The sequence below is a fragment of the Pungitius pungitius genome, chromosome 11, assembly GCF_949316345.1.
Source record: "Pungitius pungitius chromosome 11, fPunPun2.1, whole genome shotgun sequence".
Lineage (NCBI taxonomy): Eukaryota > Metazoa > Chordata > Actinopteri > Perciformes > Gasterosteidae > Pungitius > Pungitius pungitius.
In genome coordinates this window covers 11457978-11478015 of record NC_084910.1, presented here as the reverse complement: position 1 = coordinate 11478015, position 20038 = coordinate 11457978, and the positions used below count along the sequence as shown (strand labels likewise).

Genomic DNA, 20038 nt, shown 5'->3' with positions numbered 1-20038 from the left:
CTTGCAACGTCTCCCTCTCAAAGACTCCTGTTTTGCATTATGAACCGTTGAGAAATCTAGAAGCTTGTATCCCACTCAAAGTGAAAAGTCTTTTGAAGGAGCTAGATGTCCGGTTTTGTTTTGTTTATTTAAGCTGACTGCCTTTTATTGCTGCTCCAACACATTTCCCCCTGTGCTCCACCAGCTCTGTGCACTGTATTTTAATCCTATTACAAGGAAATAACAGATTTGACAAAAACAAAAAGTGTATGTTTAACAATATTTTATTGTACTATTCATTATTTTGTTCATTTTAATACTACCATGTAGTAAGAATTAACACAATATTTAGTTATTTCATGGAAACAATCACAACATATTTTTATATATATTTTCCCAGATTCGAGATTGCTTAAGAAAACAGTCACTGCTGTTCTGGACAGAGGAGGAGGATCCTCCTTTCAGTCTACAAGTTGGCGCGTGTGAGCCAAGGGAACTCCTGCAGAAAAGACAGCATTATATTAGACCTTCTAAGATGAACGCGCAATTTTATGTAATGGTCTATTTAGTCTCCACATTCTAAAAACTGACTTTTTCCAGACAACACAAATAGTTAATCTTCCTCTACAGCTCAAAACCTGAGTATGGCTAACAGTTGGGAGGAAAACAATGGGTGTAGCACATCTCGTTAGGTGATAATTCTTCATCCTGGTCACAGAGAGCTCAGCGCCATGGATACGGCCCTCAATAAAACCTTCAAACATGTCTGCGAGGGGTTGCGTGGATACATTCAACATAAACACAGAGGGTCGTGCTTTGTAATTATGGGCACTCAGAAATAGAAAGGTCAGGTTGGTGTGAGGTGGAGGGATTGTGCGGGGAATACAACAGTTCTGCGGTGCACCTGCAGTGTGGGGATTACTGGTCAGTAAGGCATGTTGGTCACGCAGCCCTATAAGGATGAGACGAGAGCCGAGGAGACACCAAGCTCTGTTTTGCACTCCTCACGAACAGAGATGCTGCTGCTCATAGTCACGCCTAGCGTTGCTGCGGTGACTCTCAATGTCACTGGAGTCATCGTTCATCGCCTTGTTTGTCTACTTCCTGGAGAGCGCCAGGTCACTACGATCCAACGTGCAATCTTTGGCCCTCCATACTGTAACATGCAGTATACATTACCTTCAATAAAACCTCTGTGGATTTATTCATTCTGACGTGTAAGCTACATTCCTGACAGGTGACTGTTACCTGCTGTTTTCTGTCGGAGGAAGGGTCAATGAGCACATTTAGGAGACTTGGTTTCTCCCAGTCACTCAGGCTCAGCTGTAAAGCACTGCGCAGCTCCTCCACTGTCCTCACCAGGAACCCTCGACCCCCGAACGCTGTCATGACCTCGTCATAGCGTGCCTCGGGTAGGAGTGACACAGGAGGGGCACTGACATGCAACATGGGGACATTTCATTACATCAAAGCAGATTATGTGAATAAATATATATATATATATATATATATATTCACTACACACACACACACACAGAAATATATAGAATTATAGTGAAGGCGTTATGAACATTGTCCCAATTATGTGAGACTCACACAGAGGTCAGATCTCCCATTTTTGCCATCTCTTTCCATGTTTCAGGATCCACTCCGCTGTAAATTCCATTGTTATTGACCACAATGATGACCACAGGTAGATTATACCTTTATGGAAAAACAGAGTAAATGTGAATTTAAGTGGCAGTCAGGGATTAAAGTACACGTATTGTATAGACCGATGCCACCGACCCACCTGCACATTGTTTCAACCTCCATGCCAGAAAATCCAAAGGCACTGTCTCCTTCCACACAGACTATCCTTTGGTCTGATCGCTCGCTCCTCACCACAGACGCTGCTGCGATAGCAAAGCCGAGGCCAACTCCCATTGTCCCAAACGTACCGGCGTCCAACCTGCGAGCAGCCGGGATTAGCCAACAACAATCTCTTAAAGCTCGTCCAGAATTGGAAGCCGACTTTAGTCTAACACAGTTAAACAATTTGTCCCTGATGATTTGCTTGTCTCTTTCAGACATGGAGGAGACAAAGTCAGGGTAGGAGTGCTGCCTTCAAGCAGAATGCAACATTATCTAAAGCACTTATTAAGTCAAGTTGTGGGGCTTTGATAGAATTTAAAAAGTACAGACTCTTTGAGACACCAACAATGATATCATACCTCACTGGGCAAGACAAATTTAAGAAAGCATTTGGACATAGGCATGAACATCTAAATAAGGTTCAGCCATTAAATACATAAACATTGATCCATGTATTTATTAGAAGACTGCCTTGCCTGTGTCGAGGTAGGTAGTTGTTCAACATAGTGCGTCCTATGTCCATAGTGTTTGCACCCTCGCTGACGATGATGCAGTCATCCGGCAACAGCTGGGAGACGTGATGAAACACCGTGTAGTAGTTCATGGGCACCGTCGACTGAAGAGCGAACGCCTGTCACAACAAAAAGCATCGATAATGAGGAAAACATCTGTGTACATTAAATAGCTATCATTAGCTTGTTCCAATAAACAGTTTAAGTAACCACCTAATTTAACATATTAGAGGCCTGTCAAAAGTGAGTCTTAACCAACCTTTGATATTTTTGCATTAGCAACAATTTTGTCCTGCAGTGTGCTCCACCACTCAGTGTCAGAGGGATATTTCCAGCCATCTTTATGAAAGACATCCAGCAGCTGAAAAGACAAACAAAGCCGTACTTACTTTGACAAATACCCACATGAGCTGTTCTTTCATCCCTTGGATCCACATCACATAGAATCACAAGAGATTACATTTTAAAAAGTTGAGTTTGTGTGCTGACTAAGTTACCTGAACGACAATAGCGTTGATGTCTCCCAGGAGAGCAACAGCAGGGCTCACATTGTTCCCCATCTCCTCAGCACAGAGGTCAACCTGCACAAATGTATTATGTTATTATGGCACATTACCAGCAACAGCAAAACACAATGCAGGTGATATGGAAAAGAAGGACAAATAAACTGTATGCAAGTATTTACAGCACTTCTGAAAATAATAAATTCACCATCCGCTCTGTACACCTGAGGTATTGTCAACGTTTTTTCTGAGGCTGACAGAGGCCACACCAATCAATCTTGGCTCGACCGTTTACATGCCTGGATGATCTTGACATTGGGGTCAAACCTCGGGGGCAGACCGAAATGTAGAATCCAATTCAGCCGGGCTCCAAGAAGAAGCACAACGTCAGCCTGCAGAAGAGCTCTAAAAATAAACAGTGGAGGAGACGGTGGGGCAGAATTGCATTAAAAACAAAAACACAGTCACTAACATGTAACTGAGGTAACATATAGTCAATGATAATGACCATGTTCGCTAAAATAATTGTTGGATACATTGTTATAGTGAAAGGGAGGCTGACCTTGAGCGAGCAGCAGCCACACAGTTGGGGTGATTGTCAGGTAGGACCCCTTTCCCCATGGGGGTGGGCAGGAACGGGAGACCAACCGTTTCCACCAGCTCCCTCAGGGCCGTTTCTGCTCGGCCATAGGCTGCTCCTGTGGGGCACAGCAACACTCACGGTATCATTACTCACCCAATGAGCTACTCCAATCCACCACTGAGGGAGGACATGCAGCGCTTCAGGCTTGTTTCAAGTAATAGCGAAAGTGCTGATGGGTCTTTTGTTCGTACCTTTGCCAATGATGACTAAGGGTCTTTTAGCAGCTTTCAAGGCAGATATGGCTTCAGTGATTGCGTCATGGTGAGCCAAACTCACGGGTGGACTCGGACAGCAGGACACAACTCTGCGGGAACGACACACTTTGTTGAATGCCAATACACCTGGAGTCCCAGAAGCAATACAATGCAGTAAAAAAAAGAAAAAAAAGGTGTGACAAACCTGACTTTGCTCCTATCCACTTTAGCATTGACCATGTCCCCGGCAATATCCACGTAACAAGCACCCGGACGACCATACATGCTGGTGCGAACTGCCTACAAGTATAAAAAGACAATAAAACAGAATGTCATCCAATGACGCAGAATATCTTACTTGGTCTACTGCGATAAAGGAAACAAGACACTGCAGTTGGAAAAAGAACCTTCTCTATCACTGAAGGGATGAATTCCAGACTGCTGAGCCGGGCAGAAAACTTGCTGTAGAGGCGACATGCTTCCACCTAGGCCCGAAAAAAATAATAATAAAAAAATTAATTGGGTCAGTTCAATAAAGCATGAGAATGCATTAATCCACCGGAAGGTGTGTATTACCTGAGGAAACTCCTGAAAGGCTCCTGTTGTTTCCTGGTTCTGATCCGAGGAGCCTCCAATAACAACCACTGGCCTGGACAAAGTGCAAAAGCCAAATCGATGCAACGAGGGCCAAGAGGAGCCATTTATAAAAAGGCTTCCACACTGCCAGGCAGCGTTAATGAAGTTATTGAGGAATACCAGCAGTTCATGTTGGCGTTGGCCATTCCACCCAGAGCGTGTATGAGTCCAGGTCCAGACACCACCAGGCAGGAACCTGGTCTGGACACCAACAACCACAGGAGACATCAACGTGTGAGACACAACCGGCTGCTCACATTAATGGGTTCAATGACCAAAGGCCTAGCTCACCTCCCGGTGAGGTATCCGACGGCGGACGCTGCATAGGCCGCCTGTTGTGTGACGTCATTCATCGCACGTTAAAATGTGCAGCAACACACGTACACACCTTGAGGAATAGCAATGCGTGTTTTTACCGCTTGTTCGTTGCGCATTCCCACGTATTTGATCCCTGCGGCCTGAGCTGCCATGGCCACCTCTATGATAGGAACACCGACTATCCCGAACATGTACTCCACTTTCTGCAGGGGGAGAACATGCGTTTTCACCACAACCCAGTGTGGAGGGGGGGGGGGGGGTCGTACGAAAGGACATTGTGCCTTTTCTGCAGGCAAAGTTAGGGCTAATTTAGACTGCGCAACACTTGAACTTTGACACATTTCTGCACAAGATAGACCTCCATATTTGGGGACAAAATTACAGTTTAGCTCTGTCCCCGCAATCAGAAAGTCTCCACAACGGTTTTACCTGAGCCTTGAGCGACTCAGCAATGAGCTGAGCTCCCGTCACTTCGTCCATGGCTGTTCGGGGACTTCTGCTACGACTTGTTACACAATTGTTTGCCCGAAGTTGTACCAAACTGTCATAAAGCACCGAAGCTGCTCCTGAATCCGCCCCGCGGATATGACTTCCGGGTAGCAAGCCAATCATTGGAGCCACTCCGTGTGACATCACAAAAGGCAGAGTTGATCTTCAGATCAGCCTCAGTGAGTGAAAAGTGAAAGAATGGAGAAGTTAGAGGTAAAGAAGTCCCTGAGGGTTTGGAGGTAGCATCCCTGCTCTAGTCGCGGGCTTCGTTCCCGGGTGGTGGACACAAAGCAATGATGCATTCAAGAAAAACCAGAAGGCAGGACCTGCAGGGCCATGCCTTCTTTTATAAACAACAGTCAGGATGAGCAACATCTGGAGTTTCGTTCTATCCTCATTCCCGTGCAAAGTTTCTCTCATGGGCTCCAGTGGACACTAGTGGACAGGGAAAATAAATAACATTGACATTCTCTTAAATTGTATGAAAATTTACAATGTGGGTTCTCAGGAAAAACTGCCTCCTCACATGGGCTTGATGTCTGTACATCCACTTCTGGAAAATATTAATACTTTTAATACACTGCACTGACATGAATGCAATACACTCAGATGCAGTCAGACCGGCTTAATGCTCTGGTGTAAAGAGGAAAACATGATGTACAGCATGTTAGTGGCAATGTGAGCCTGAACACCACACCTCGGTGAGTATAATGTGGTATAATTACATAAATTCGATGAGTCTATGATACATTTTACGATGAAAATCCAATCATAATGTCAACTTTATTTTAGAGGGGAGTTGCACTTTGCATTTCACTACCATTGCAGACTTTGCCCGCTGACATCAGGAGGTTGCAAACTCCAACACCCTGATTATACAAAAAAAAGTCCCTGTTAAAAGCAGGATCCCACACTGTAGTGATCTGTTGTCAGGATATTGAGCTGTGTGAAACCATCAAGCCTCTTACGGCTCTGCAAGACATGGGCCAGAATCCTCCAATACAGTTGGTAGGAAATCTCCCCGAGCAGACTGTAATGATTTGTAAAGAAAAAAACACAACAAATAATATATGTGATATATATGTGTGTTTAGTTTATGTTTAAAGCGTCAGCACTGTTACCGCTCTAAAATGTCTTCATGTCAGGCAACCTTTGACCTCAGGAAGGAAAATCAGCCTGGCAGTTCTGGAACTAAAAATCTGAGTATTTAACTGATTTGACTTGAACTGTTCCTTTATTTTGTTCGTCACTTTTTTCATTCCAATCTAGTGAATATGTAAAAACTTTTAGCTGCACCTCTTCTGCCATCTAATGGCAAAGAAAACAAGTTTCATAAAATACCCATTATTTCCTCTAGTGTGATATTTGGAACTCTGCAGCCCGTCTGTCAGGCCTTTGATTTTAATGACTACACTACGCCGACTTTAACATCCTGGATGAGATGTTCAGCTGGTACACTAAACAAAACCTTTGCGTCTCTGGCAGGATCGTACTTTAAATCTCAACGGATCAGAGTTCTCACCGTTGATTCCGTCTGGATTCTTTCACTCCACAATCAAGGTTAACGTTTAACGTAAAGTATGCATGGCATCAAACTACATTTCATGTTGGACATAGGAGTTAGACAAAAAACAAAAACATGCTTAAGTTTTTGGGTTTGTCAAGCCCTTCAACCATATCACATTCTTCAACAACTGATGTACATGTCAAGGTTGCTATGGCGATGGATCCATTTTCTGCTGGTTTATAGGTGGAAACCTGTGCTTTTCAAACTGACATGCGAGATGAATGAGCATTTGCTTCAAACGTGTCACATTTTCCTAAATTAAAGGCAGCATTTCATTAAGAGACTCATGTTCATTATTAAATAACTCATTTCTTTATTACTCATAAAATATACAGCAATCTGATTACTGAAAGAATTCATTGGAGCATCGAATTCACAGTAATACTTTCTATATACATGCTAGTTTCATCCCTCTTCAAGAAAAAGCCATGAAAAGACAAAGAAAATCCATTCGACAGAAGCTAGCAAATGTATTGTACATATTTCCAGTTAAAAGTATATTTCAACAGAGAGAAAAGGAAAGATTTGAATCATGGTAGGATTGACTGGTTTCCTTTTTTTTCTTCTTCTTTTAGGTTAAAGCCAGCAAAACCTGTCATCAAACATTGACTAATAGCAAAGAATATCATTCAAACAAAAGAAAATCAACGCTTTCCTATCATTGGTTTACAGTGTTTCTCACAAAGCTCAGCTCAAATACCTCCGTACAGGATCAGTGCTTCTTAGAAATGTTCCATTACTTACCCAGTACGCATCACTGTACTGTCACAGCTGCCTCAACAAACTCATCTTTTTTCAGTAACTAATGAAGGCACAAAATGAACACATAAATAGGAAGCAAAATTACACAAATAATTTATTCTTGAAAGACTAAACTGCAATGGACAGGTCAATATACAAAGGTATGCTAGATCAACTTAAAACTAACCTGCCGCACATATCAAATGTTTTCAAATTACTCAGGTCAGATTTCTTATTAGAGGTTAACGAGTTTAAGACATGAACAGGGGGTGTATTAAAATTTTTGATCTCAAAAAAATAAATGATTTTCCGCCTGTATGACTTACAGACTTGAAGGACAAGTGCAATCTGATGGGTGTGATGTGCAGGGACCAACCTTCTGTCACGGAAACACCACAGATGCAAACCGGCTCTTTTTGCTCCCAATAAACCCCCGAAATTCTCATCTCATTTACACAGTTAAAACTGGGTTAAAACACACCCATGCCTTTTGGTCCCGGTCGGTTTAGCTCTTTGTGAAGTGCTACCGTCCTTCAGCATTTTATTGCCGTACAAAAGTCGCTGTCCGCCTGAGAAGGACAGTTTTTAGCACTCAGAAAGTCTATGTGTGGAAAGCAGCAGTTACTGAGGTCCAGTATCAGCTGAAGGACACCTGGTGCTGAATGAGGTCGGGATGTGTGGGCCAACGTGCTGCACCTTCTCCCTCTCCCCGATGTGTGTGTGTGTGTGTGTGTGTGTGTGGAAAGGGGGTGGGGGGGGGGGGGACAACCACTCTTAAGGCTCCTGTGGGCGCTTTTCCTTCATCTTCTTCTTCTTCTTCCCTCCCAAGCTGGCGGTGGGTGATTTTTAAGACACAGTGTGTGTGTGTTTATGCATTGAAACGACCCTGTCCCTCAGTACGTCTCTGAGTCAGAGTCATTCAGCTCCTCGTCCTTGTAGGGCCCGTCTTGATGGCTGATGTTGTTGAAGCTGCAGTAGGTACTTTGCTCGCCGCGCAGCACTGGCAGGCTGTCGAAGGTGATGCTCTTGGAGGGGCTGGTGGTGTAGTGGTTAATGGCACTGAAAGGGAGGATGGGTGCCGGGGCGCAGGGGGACACAGGCATCATGGTGGCCAGGATGAGGGCGAGGCAGTCTGCCACGTCTTTGTTTGGGGCACAAGCCAAGGCGGGAGTGTAACCTGGAACAAAGACAGTTCCCAAAAGTTACATACCGTACAAAATACATGCTTCCCATTTATAGCACTGGTGCAAATAATTACATGGCTTTTCATACATATTTGAGGTAGAATCATAATGAGGGAGAATTTCTCATTACGTTGATCTGAAGAGCTCAGCTCATGAGCTCATGTTTTAAGTGCCTGGTTATCACCCCATCAAGTTCTGATCCTGTTCTTACCTCTCTGTGATTTGTCCAGAATATGTTAACCGTCGTGATTTAAAAGTGAACATTATGCAAAACACTAAAATGTGTGGACTAAATGAAGCTGGAAAATAAAATCAGCCCAAAGGACATTTGAATGGGGGTCATTAAGTTATACTGAGAAAGCTGTTTAGATTTCACAGCCCATTAGATTTCCTGATGTACTGCAAAAGTACCAAATACATGCAAGGTGTAGTAAATTGAAAAACATTGTTGAATTTACCGTTCTCATCGACTGCAAGAACGCTCGCTCCCTTTGCAAGCAGCTCCTGCACCACCACTGTTAAACCATTTCTTGCAGCCACGTGTAGAGGCCTTGAAAAACATAAAACACAGATCAATATTTTACCATTTGTATTTCTGTATTACTAATTCAAATCCCCACAGCATTCCACCGACACGCCACCACTCCAGTCCATCACTCTGATGTAGCGAAAGACTAATGGATACGAGACGTACGTCTGTAAGGCGGCGTTGGTCGCGTTTATGAGGTTTCTGTCTGTAATCTTCTCCAATATCAACAAGGCACTGGTTTCATGTCCCTGTGGAAAACAGGTGCAGGACGATAAGTATTAGAAATCCCTACAGTGAATACGGTCTAAAAAGGTGCTGGTGTGATACAATTTTTGCTTGGTATTTTAAACCCGTACTTGCAGCAACAAACGATATAGTTGCTGCTGTGGGCGGCTGGGAACAGTACACACCTTACTGCAGGCCAGATGAAGTGCAGTGTTCTTCACAGCATCCTGCAGAGTGAGATCTGCTTTTGCACTGCTCACCAGTAGTTCTAACAATGAAAAACAGGGGCGATAAACCCATTGAAGGTAATACCACGCAGCACTGATAATTACCTCAGAGGGCGGTATTTTACATCCCAGTTATTGACGATATAGAACAAACATGGGGAAAGTAGAGACGCATTCATACCAACTGCGTTGGTCTGGCCATTCTCAGCAGCCATCATGAGCGAGGTTTTCCCTGCAGCATCGACACTGTTGACCTGAGCGTTGTGGCTCAGCAGCAGCTGGAGACACTCCACGTGGTCAGTGAAGGCTGCTGCATGTAGTGGAGTCCTGCAACAAAAAAAAAAAAATCAAGGCTCATCTTTTCCATGTCACAGTCGTTACGAGAGCACAAAAGCTTTTCTTTAGATGGATGTGTACATACCGGTTTTTACTGTCTTTGGCATTGACAATGGCAGAGCCCAGTGTGTCAATCAGCATCTCCGCAGCACCTTCGTTGTCATGGATTCTAAAAAGGATAAAAGGGGCACAATAATGTCACCCATTAGCGGACGGTCCTCACACGCATTGAATGAAACAGAAACTCAAGATCTTACACAGCACAGTGGAGGGGGCTGAAAGAACTTCCTTCGGCCTTGTGAAAAACTTCTTGTTCCAGCAAAACCTCCACGCATGTGTCATGACCTGCAGACAAGATGGCACCCATCAGCCGAGGGACTAAATGATGGGCTTTCTTAAAACATTTACATGGCATCCCGATATCAGCTCTGCACGTGCTCAAGTGATCCGTGTTACTTTCCTGGCCTCTTGGGCGCATGGAAGAGCGTACAATACGAAACATTGAAAACACATTTCATTCACTAGATTGATTTTAAACCCTCAACTCTGTACCATTGTAGCAGGCCCAGTGCAGTGGGGTGTAGCCTTGGTTGTCTGTTAAGACAGGTAGTGTTTCCACTGATTGGGCAGCATGCAGCAGGCCTCCCAGTACCCCAATGTGTCCACATGCTGCGGACAGGTGGATCGGTGTGCGCCCTTTACAGTCTCGCACTAGGAAGTTGGCGCTGTGCTGAAGCAAGGCCTCCACGCACTCTTCGTGACCGGTCACCGCCTACAGGAAGAAAAAAGTGGATGTTAGCATTCTTACTGTTAACTGATATCCTGAGTGGTTCTGTGTCATTCCTCTTTCATTTGAGGCCTGAAAATTGTTATCACTCCTTTCATCGACCACGAGGCAGGGACTGCTTACTTAACAACAAGTCAAAGAAAATTATTTATGGCCCTTTAAAATGTATCAAAACAACAACAACAAAAACAACCTATTTGGGAGGAAAAAAGGAGAGGAGAAAAAGAACATACACACAGCCAGAAAAACTAAGGTATGCGTGTGATTATAAGAATGTTAAGATGTCCTTACTCCTCTATGGAGGGCTGTCCTGCCCCACTTGTCTTTGGCTTCTACATTGGCTCCCTTATTTAGTAGAGAATAAACACAATCGGTGTGTCCACTCAGGACCGACAGCATCAAGGGGGTTCTAGGAGATAACAGACAGGAATTTCAGCAATTTCTTTGTATCATCAGCAGGGAAGAAAATCCCAAACAAATTTCACTTACTGTCCGTTCCCGTCTTGAATGTCCACTGCACTTTTAAGATCAGCATTTCCAATCAGCAGACGCAAACATTCGGAATGACCATTAGTCGCTGCAGGGAGAGGAGGAACACAGCATTACTAATTTACTTTAAAAACAATTATACAAATGAAATGAAAAACTAAAGCAAAGCCAATCCGCAACACAAATAAAGGTTCATTTTAGATAGTACACCAGTCGGAAAATTCAGAAGTCCGGTTCCATACCTGCAGCATGGATGGGCGTTCGCTTTAAGGTGAAGTCTTTGACCAGGATGGAGGCTCCCTGGTTGATTAGGACGTCCACACACTCTACATGGCCCTTAAAGGCAGCCAGGTCGAGGGGTGTGCGCCCGTGACTGTTTCTCACATCCAGATCCAGCAGAGACTGCACCAGAACCTCCATGGCATGATGGTGACCGTGGTATGCCTGAATGAGGAAGTCACCAGGAGGGAGTTAAGCATAAATTAGACTAAATTAAGCTCCACGATAAGGATAGCAGCTCAAAGATAATACACATTACTCACCGCGAGGTGTAAGGGGCTGACGGGGGCTCTGACATCGGATTCATTCAGGATGTCGGTCCCTGAGGTTTCCATTAGCTGAGGAAACAGACAGATACACAAGTGCGGTTCTACGTCAGATACAATCACTTGGATATTTGCAAGTCAAAATTTTGAAAGATCTGCAGAGTGTACCCAAGAAATTGTATTTAATAGAGCAGAAATATTCTTTTCACTTTATAAAATGACCTTCACAAAGAAAAACAAGCAATAAGAGAAGAAAAGCAGAAAATCAACTAACCACATCCAGAGGCGTTTCACTTGCAATCTGTGGTAGAGTTGGAGAAGCACAAATTTAAAACAATAATTACAAACAGACATACGGACATGCTGATTCTTATACATTGGGTTTGCTGGATGCAAGTTCTCACCAGCTCCAGACAGAGTCGGTGTCCGTACGCAGAGGCGTAGTGCACAGCATTGTAGCCCTGATTGTCTCGGATCCCTGGATTTGCATCATTCCGCAGTAAATATTCCATGCACCTGCAGACACAACAGAGAGGCTGTAGTCAGGGAAACATCACGTCTCGAGTCTTGAACAGTTACTCGCCATAACCAATAACACGACTGAGCTCGCACAGAGCCACCTGCTCCTTTAACAGACTGAATCTCCAAAGCGTTACTTACTTTCCATCCGTGTCGGAGGCGGCGGCGTAGTGGAGAGGAGTGCAGCCCCGCTCGTCGAGGTCATTGACGCTGGCCCCGGAGCCCACCAGAGCAAACAGGCACTGGTAGTTACAGTTGGCAGCAGCATAGTGCAGAGGGGTCCTGGAAAGGCAAACAGAGCTCAGTTCCCTCTTCAAACTGAACCACCACACTCGGGGAGGACAAACTCTGGTTCCATTATTAAATGCTGCAAACCTGCCAAAGCTGTCCTTTCTGTTAAAGTCTGCTCCCGTGTTGAGGAGAAGATTGAGACATTCCAGGTTCCTGAAGAGATGTATCATACTGGTTATGAGTATTTTTGTAATAGGTCATGTTTTACAGCCTAACCCTTGCAGCAGTAATATTAAAGCGGTGTATTGTATAGCGTATTTTATCTTTTACTATTTGGCTGTTCTGTACTCACCCTCCAGCAGCTGCAGCATGTAAACAGGTCCTTCCAAAGTCATCAGGTGTATCAATATCAAAGCCTGCATCACAGTGAATGTGATTATCAACAACATTCTGCATAATGTACACACAGTTTCACAGTACGGATGATTTTGATCAATTTTGATTTGGCGACTCCAATAAGGGACCAGTTCAACACAAAGACGTTGTACTGTCACTATAGAGTCAGAACTCTGGTGGGCGGCCACACAAACACAAAGAGTTGCTCACCTGAAGACAGCAGCTTTCGGCAGCAGTCAGAGAATCCACTGAGAGCAGCCAAATGAAGTGGGAACATACCATGAACGCCTCGCCTGAAAGGGAAACAATCTCTATAAGAAACTAAATAACGCCATTGCTGAACTAACAGTAGCAAATTACGTGTACAGAACCGGATCCGTCAGTCACACATTCCATCTATGCTTCGGAAAGATTTGAGCATGCAACTCTCCCACAGGGTGTAAAGTTGTAATAGTTGCGGTAAAAGAGCAGACGGGTTCACTTACTTTGCCGTGTCAGCTCTGTTGGTGATGAGGGTGTTGATGAGGAGCTCGTGTCCATATCGAGCTGCAATGTGTAACGGCGTATTTCCGTTTTTATCTTCACAGTCAATCTCAGCCCCTTCAGATAGACAAAAGAAAAAAAACATTTAGCTTTTACGCTGAGATGCAGTTCGGTTTTTACAAGTCCGGCGAAAGAAATAACGTTGGCAAGGCTGAATTTTTAGAGGAGCTCACCATTCTCAATGATTGCTTGAGACCTAGAAAACCTCCCGTGAATGGCGGTCATGTGGAGGGGAGTCTTACCATCTTTACTCTAAAGGGAAATAAAAACATGGTGATATCACAATTTAGATCATTACTGTGTCTTTCAGCTTTTAAAGTCTCAAAGACATTGAGATCAGCTGAACTCTAAGCTACAGGTCTTGAAAACGAGGGCCAGATACTGAGCTGGTTCTGTCCTGAGGAGATGCATCGGTGTGCTTTCTACTCACCTTAATGTTGACATCAGCCCCGTTACACACGAGGAGCTCCAGACAGAGGGCCCCGTGGCGTGAAGCGGCGGTGAAATGGAGAGGCGCGAAGCCCTTCTCGTTCACCTGGTTTACGTGAGCGCCGCACACGATGAGCTCGTTCACCACCACGTCCTGCCCGTTGTAGCACGCCACGTGGAGGGGCGTGTTGCCGTACGCGTTGGGCTCATTGATCTACAACGAGATGAAACAGGGATTTGTTGTCATTACGCCACAGATATGCGCGGAATAAAAGAATAATCTGCGGTGCAGATAAGGCGGTTGTCTCCTGGTGGGATCATGAGAGCTGGCTGTGTCTCGGTGTGACGACAATAGGTTTGGTAGCAGAACTTACGTCCACCCCCAAGTCCAGGAGGTATTTGACAACGCTGATCATTCCACTGGAGGCTGCTGAATGAAGGGGGGTGTACGATTTCTTATCTTTGCAGGCCACCTCAGCTCCATGAGATGCCAGCAGCTTCACCACTTCTATGTGTCCTAAAGACATAAAGCAAATGATTTCATTACATGAATATGCCATCAATTGGGCCGTATAATAACATGAATAATCCCAGACTGGGAACTTTTGATAAGCACGAGATCGAGTTGAATAGAAAAATAAAATGTGATGTAAAAGTCCCAAGCGTTTGATTTATTACCCATGTAGGCTGCCCAGTGGATTGCACGGCGATCCCTCTTGTCAAAGGCATTGATGTTTGCTCCTCGGGAGAGCAGCAGCCTCACCATCTAAGAGCAGTCAGGAAAATGTCGAGGGAAGTTACAACCTAAAAACTTCCTTTCAGACAGTACAGCAACTCAACCAACCAGTATGTATTCATCATGTTTAATGTCACATCACTATGGTCGTCACCACACACACATGTATGCATGCGGTTTAATTTCATGAGTTACATGAGCATACACAAAGCTATACCAAGTCATTTTGACCTTTTGCACACAGCAAAAGAACTGCAATTTGTTGTGGATGGCATATACTGTATGCTAACTGTAGATACTCGGCTATATGGGGGTGTGGATTGTTTCACTTTACACTTCTAGAAACGGGCAAATTTAGAGCCATTGTTCAGATCAGCAGGTCAGCATCATCGCTTAATTCAGAACATGTACATGTTCTTATTGCAGATGTGCATCCATCTGTATACAGTAAGGTATGACGAAATGAAAACGGTATTAAATTCCTCAGGCACAGCTCACAGCGGAATCAAACCATACTCTGCGCTCAAAATTACCTCCAGATGACCGCTGAAGGCCGCGTGGTGCAGCGCGGTCCGGCCGGCTCTATCTGACACATTCACATTGCTGAGCAGTGGGACGAGAGCCTCGGCACAGCGGACAGCTTTATTGGCGGCGGCGATGTGAAGCGGCGTCTGCCAGTTCTTGTCTCGGGCATTGACGTCTGCAGAATGTTTTAGCAACACCTGGACAGCCTCCTGTGAGCAGTCATCGCAGGTTTAAGTTCCACACCGTAGAGATAACGACAGGGGGAGGGAGAGGAGCATAAACGTACCTCACTGCAGGAGGCCACGGCCCGGTGCAGAGGAGTGAGCCACTTGTTGTCTTTGGCATTTACTCTGGCACCTACAAGTCAGAGGGAATGCCGTTTTAGGACATTCAGTCACATGACAACTTTTCAAACATTAACAAAATGGCTAAAGCCCTTTTAACAGATATGCTAAGTAATATCTGTCTGCATTTACAAAAGAAAAGTGCTGACTGCAACAGGTGCATGTAGAGACATTGCACGCCATTGAATGCAGACGTCAAGTCACAAATATGTCATTATGCTCTCAGACAGGATAGATCATTCGCGACTTCCTCATACGCCAAAGAAAATGGAGAAAAACCAGTATGTCGGGACCTCCAGAGATTAAAGGCGACAGCAAGGCTCCCCAAAGGGCCTCTCAAAGGTTTTAACGTTATGAAGAACCATTCTTCCCAAATTGGTGAAAACAATTTAGAAATGTTGATCCCATCTTAACAAGCTCACATTTAGGCAGCGATGACATCATTCTTGCTAACTGGGCACTTCCTAGATTGTCTTTCCAGATAAACACCTTTCTAAATAGTAACGTGTAAATAGTAACAGGTAAATGCGTCTGAAAGACTTTTGCTCAAAGAGTGACGTTCATGTTCCAGTTTTTAAATACCATTAAATGCTCTACAAAACAAGAATGACTAAACATCTTATGGGTGCTCGACTTAAAAGCAGCTTCTTTACATTTAAAAAAGACATACCTGAAAGAATCAGCAGCTCTATAATTTCTGCATCACCAAGATAAGAGGCAGCATGCAACGGAGTCCGCTTCTCAATGTCCTGTTACAAGTGAAAAGAGAAACATTTAGAAAAGGACTAAATATTACAAGTTGAGTACCTTCTTTAGTTTATATAGGTCACTTTGGTCCTGATCTGTTGTGACATTAAAACCACAGTGACACTTCACTTTGCGAACATTATAACGCTATAAGGGAGAAATAACTGTTGACGGAAGCAGAGTCACTGTTCATGGCAAAACAAAGTAAATGACACATTTAATTTATTACTTTTTACCTTCAATTTATAAACACCAGCTGGTACAAACCAGCTTCATTTTGAAGCTAAAGACCCCACTAAAACAGTAATGTTGAGGAATGCAATAAAACCAGCTGAACCGGATCACCACAAACAAATCACAGAGAAAAAGAAAGGCTGGAGAAGTTGTTTGAGGCATAGGGCGTGTAAACACAAGAGGGTTTAAATTCTGTGTGTAGCTGGATAATAACATGAGGAAACAGATGCAGAGATTAGTCAGAGTCGGTTGGGATTACCTGTGCATTCACATCCTCTTTTTTGAATATGAGTGAGCGTACTTCATCCGGATCCACATTGAAAATAGCTTTCAGCAAAGCAGGCTGTAAAAGAGAGAGACTGTCAAAATCAACTGAAGCTCAAGGCATCATTTAAAGTTAAAAAAAGACCAATGGCCTGCGGCAGATCCTCGTTTGTGGGACTAGAAATGGCAACAACATAGATCAAATTTGAGGAAACCCCTTTGACCTTGGAGACCGTAGACAATAGAGACTCCTTGGCGTCGAAGCACCTCAACACACCCCTGGCTCTTTGTTCAGAGTTCAAACAACCAGGTTTAAAGAGCTTCTATATAGTGCTAAAAATCCGTTTAACCCGTTATAGCAATAAAAAACATGTTAAAACAGCTTGGCGCAGACACTTGAATGTACATTTAATAAAATGATGACTCAACAAATGAGGCTGATAAAGGCAGACTGTCTGGATTGATTCAGACAAGTGCTGAGCCTCTTTCCAATTCTCTTCTGTGTAGACACACAGGGAATTATTTAAAAGAAATATTTAAATGACTACAAGCTCAACACTGTGGTCAAAATGGTTCAATCTCCAACCTACACAGAAAAGAAAAAAAATGAAAACCTGATGTGGTTCTGCACATCGAACCTGACAACCAGCAGCAAAGACGATTGTTATTCTTTGCATGGTCAGACCCTATGAGTCGTTCGATTTATCTGGAAACGCTACTCCCCCTCCCCTTAACTTCAGCAATCTCCACCGATACACAAGATGAAGATGCCTGTTGCAAAAAGTGCTGAGTCAGTAGGCTCTAAAACTGTACAGAAAACATTTAACGTTTACTTACCCAACAAACTCTTTCATAGAGCTAGCAGTGTGCGGGTCCAGTCTGTGTTTTTGTACAGTCTGCCTATTAATATGTTTCGATGGCTCACAATCACATTCTTATCCAATCTAATTCCCATGACGCTTTGTGAAAGTCAAGGATGAAGCCAAGCACTTTAACCTTTAGCAGGCAGATATGAAAGACCCTCAAATGTTCTGCTGCACAACGCCTGGATGAGAATAACGTTGAAGTCGAACATTGTGAGCACTAGAATCTTTAGTAAAAGATAAATCTACTGTGTACACTTCATTTTGGATAATTCATGGTATTTGTGGTGGTGCGGGTTAGATGAATTCCCTCTGAAGTACACTGAAACAAACCGGAAGGTAAAGTGATAAGCTCTAAACAAATTTAAGCAACATAATGCGTCTCAGCAGTCAAATTCATGCTCAATTAGTTTAGAATAAGCATGACAAAGATTACTATTACCATCTCGGGATCAAGTAATTTACGGTCAAAACATAAGACAATCTTCTCATTCATTATTATCACGCCCATGACTATCTGCAGGCTGCGATAGAGCTTAGAGCCACTAGGGATAAAGTCAGGGTAACAAACAGGACTTGTTTCATTTGGACTATTTCTGTGCAACCCCTTACAGAAAGGGAAAGACAAATCTGCATTTTGTTGTTTTCAATTCTCCAGTCCTGCACCACCGCTGTAGGAGATGTTCTATACTTCTCTGAATACACGGCCGTGCACCTCCTTTCCGCATACAAGCCAGCCTACTTAATACCATCACCATGGAGACAGGTCTTTGGCAACTCCACCAGCTCACATGAGACCAGGTACAGAAGTGTTAAAGCGCGCACACACACACACACACACACACACACACACACACACACACACACACACACACCAAGAATAGCAGGTATGTCCAAAACACAGTCCTTAAATGATAAGGGAATTATTTCCTTGTTTCATCAAGTAGGAGGCCAGTCTGTAATATAGTTACAGGATGCATGTCTAACGCTGTCATTCCATGAAGGTGTTAAAGCTATTAAGATGCCATGGCAGCTTATCTACAAGTGACCCATTCAAATAATAGAAATAAATACGTTTGGTAAGAGACTTCCCCCTAAATAGCAATATAAACGGTACAACAATGACCAGTGATGACAAGGGCAAAGGCAGCGCACGCTTGTGATCAAGGGCATAACTAATCTAACGCTTCAGCACTGTGGGAAACACATTAGAACCGAAACATGACAAACACCATCAAACTTGGCAGCGCACAAAGCCGCTCATAGATCCCCGCGGCCGAAACCCAATGGTTCCATTAGCTATTCAAAGCGCACTTAACACGTAGTAGCTAAGAGAATCGCGGCATAAAGGATAGATTATTTATGTATTTACATGTCATCCAATCTTATACAATGAAACATCGCCAGCTGAGTAAGCTAACATACAGGTTAAACGAAACGCCAAGTTGTCACGGTAACGGAGATATCAGCAGATACTGTGGGTTGTTATGATAATCATCTTACACTACGTTAGAGTATATTTAGTGGTTATTATTTAACGAAATCTCTGCGAAGCGACGAGTCTAGCCAAGGGTGGCATTGTTTAGTCACAACACGCTAAGTCGCTTCACCATCGGAGTAGCTAGCTACTTAGCATGTCGCGCAGGCTCTGGCTAACTGCTGAGATAAACACACTGTATCCCCGGCTGGATGCAACTCAACAGAGGCTTTGAGCATGTGTCTCAGTGGAAAAGACAATGGCTCCTTATTATTACCAGGGACATCCAAACTCTCCAAAATGGGATTTACCCAGTAGTACTGTTTGTGAACTCCACAATAGATTGAAGGGAAATGCGTCTGATGAGTAGCTGGAGAAACCGGTGCTAAATTCCGCTGGCGAATGTTGAAATGGGGACAGTTACGGTTAGCTAACACCAGCCAGCCTGCAGCAGCTTACAACTTGCCTCAACCTTTCGGGACAACGGTCACTTACCTGGTCTCGGATTTTGAGAACCACCATATTTCAGGGATTTGACTTCTTCTCATGCAGATTCATAAAGGGATGTTTTGCCTCCTTCCAAATAGAGGATTCTTAGCAGCTCTCCCGCTGGTCTACCGGAGGCCTAACGCGACGCTAGCTTAGCCCTTCTTGCTAGCTTCCTATCCCGATGGCACGAAAGCAGCGGAGTAGCGGAAACGCCATAGCATTGCCGCCACCATACTTTGCCTCCCAAGAAGATGCAATTCAATTGGTCTGGCGCGCTGCACCACCTAGTAAGAGAGCGTCTGGTTGGCTACGTTAAACAGAGGGCGCACTACGCGCTTGTCATTGTACATGTAGAAAGTATTTTATAACGGTTGAAAATACTTTTTCTATGCAATACAATTTATTAACATTATGCCAATTATCAGTATGACTGCATCAAGCATGAAATCCAGGACAACTGTAATGTAATCGTTTTCAGATATT

At 43.9% G+C, this 20038-nt stretch overlaps 2 protein-coding genes across 2 annotated transcripts; both read right to left on the bottom strand.

Moving 5' to 3' along the window:
- Positions 1-247: 247 nt before the first annotated feature.
- Positions 248-5231, bottom strand: hacl1 (2-hydroxyacyl-CoA lyase 1). The gene is made up of 17 exons (XM_037454969.2): positions 5069-5231; positions 4738-4842; positions 4613-4653; positions 4442-4522; positions 4262-4334; positions 4093-4170; positions 3891-3985; positions 3683-3795; positions 3411-3546; positions 3148-3253; positions 2843-2926; positions 2605-2706; positions 2310-2464; positions 1772-1930; positions 1576-1683; positions 1228-1414; positions 248-478 (listed from the first exon to the last, which is right to left on the bottom strand). The coding sequence occupies exons 1-17, from the start codon at positions 5117-5119 to the stop codon at positions 446-448; spliced, it is 1707 nt and encodes a 568-aa protein (XP_037310866.2). The 5' UTR covers positions 5120-5231; the 3' UTR covers positions 248-445.
- Positions 5232-6984: 1753 nt separating this feature from the next.
- On the bottom strand, positions 6985-19791 carry ankrd28b (ankyrin repeat domain 28b). The gene is made up of 28 exons (XM_037454483.2): positions 19562-19791; positions 16722-16805; positions 16152-16230; positions 15424-15494; positions 15146-15346; positions 14555-14642; positions 14251-14393; positions 13878-14090; positions 13621-13699; positions 13390-13504; positions 13115-13197; positions 12861-12924; positions 12653-12721; positions 12419-12559; positions 12163-12274; positions 12033-12059; positions 11756-11830; positions 11456-11657; positions 11214-11301; positions 11016-11133; positions 10490-10709; positions 10195-10282; positions 10023-10106; positions 9783-9928; positions 9560-9642; positions 9315-9397; positions 9079-9170; positions 6985-8613 (listed from the first exon to the last, which is right to left on the bottom strand). The coding sequence occupies exons 1-28, from the start codon at positions 19586-19588 to the stop codon at positions 8330-8332; spliced, it is 3159 nt and encodes a 1052-aa protein (XP_037310380.2). The 5' UTR covers positions 19589-19791; the 3' UTR covers positions 6985-8329.
- Positions 19792-20038: the final 247 nt, after the last annotated feature.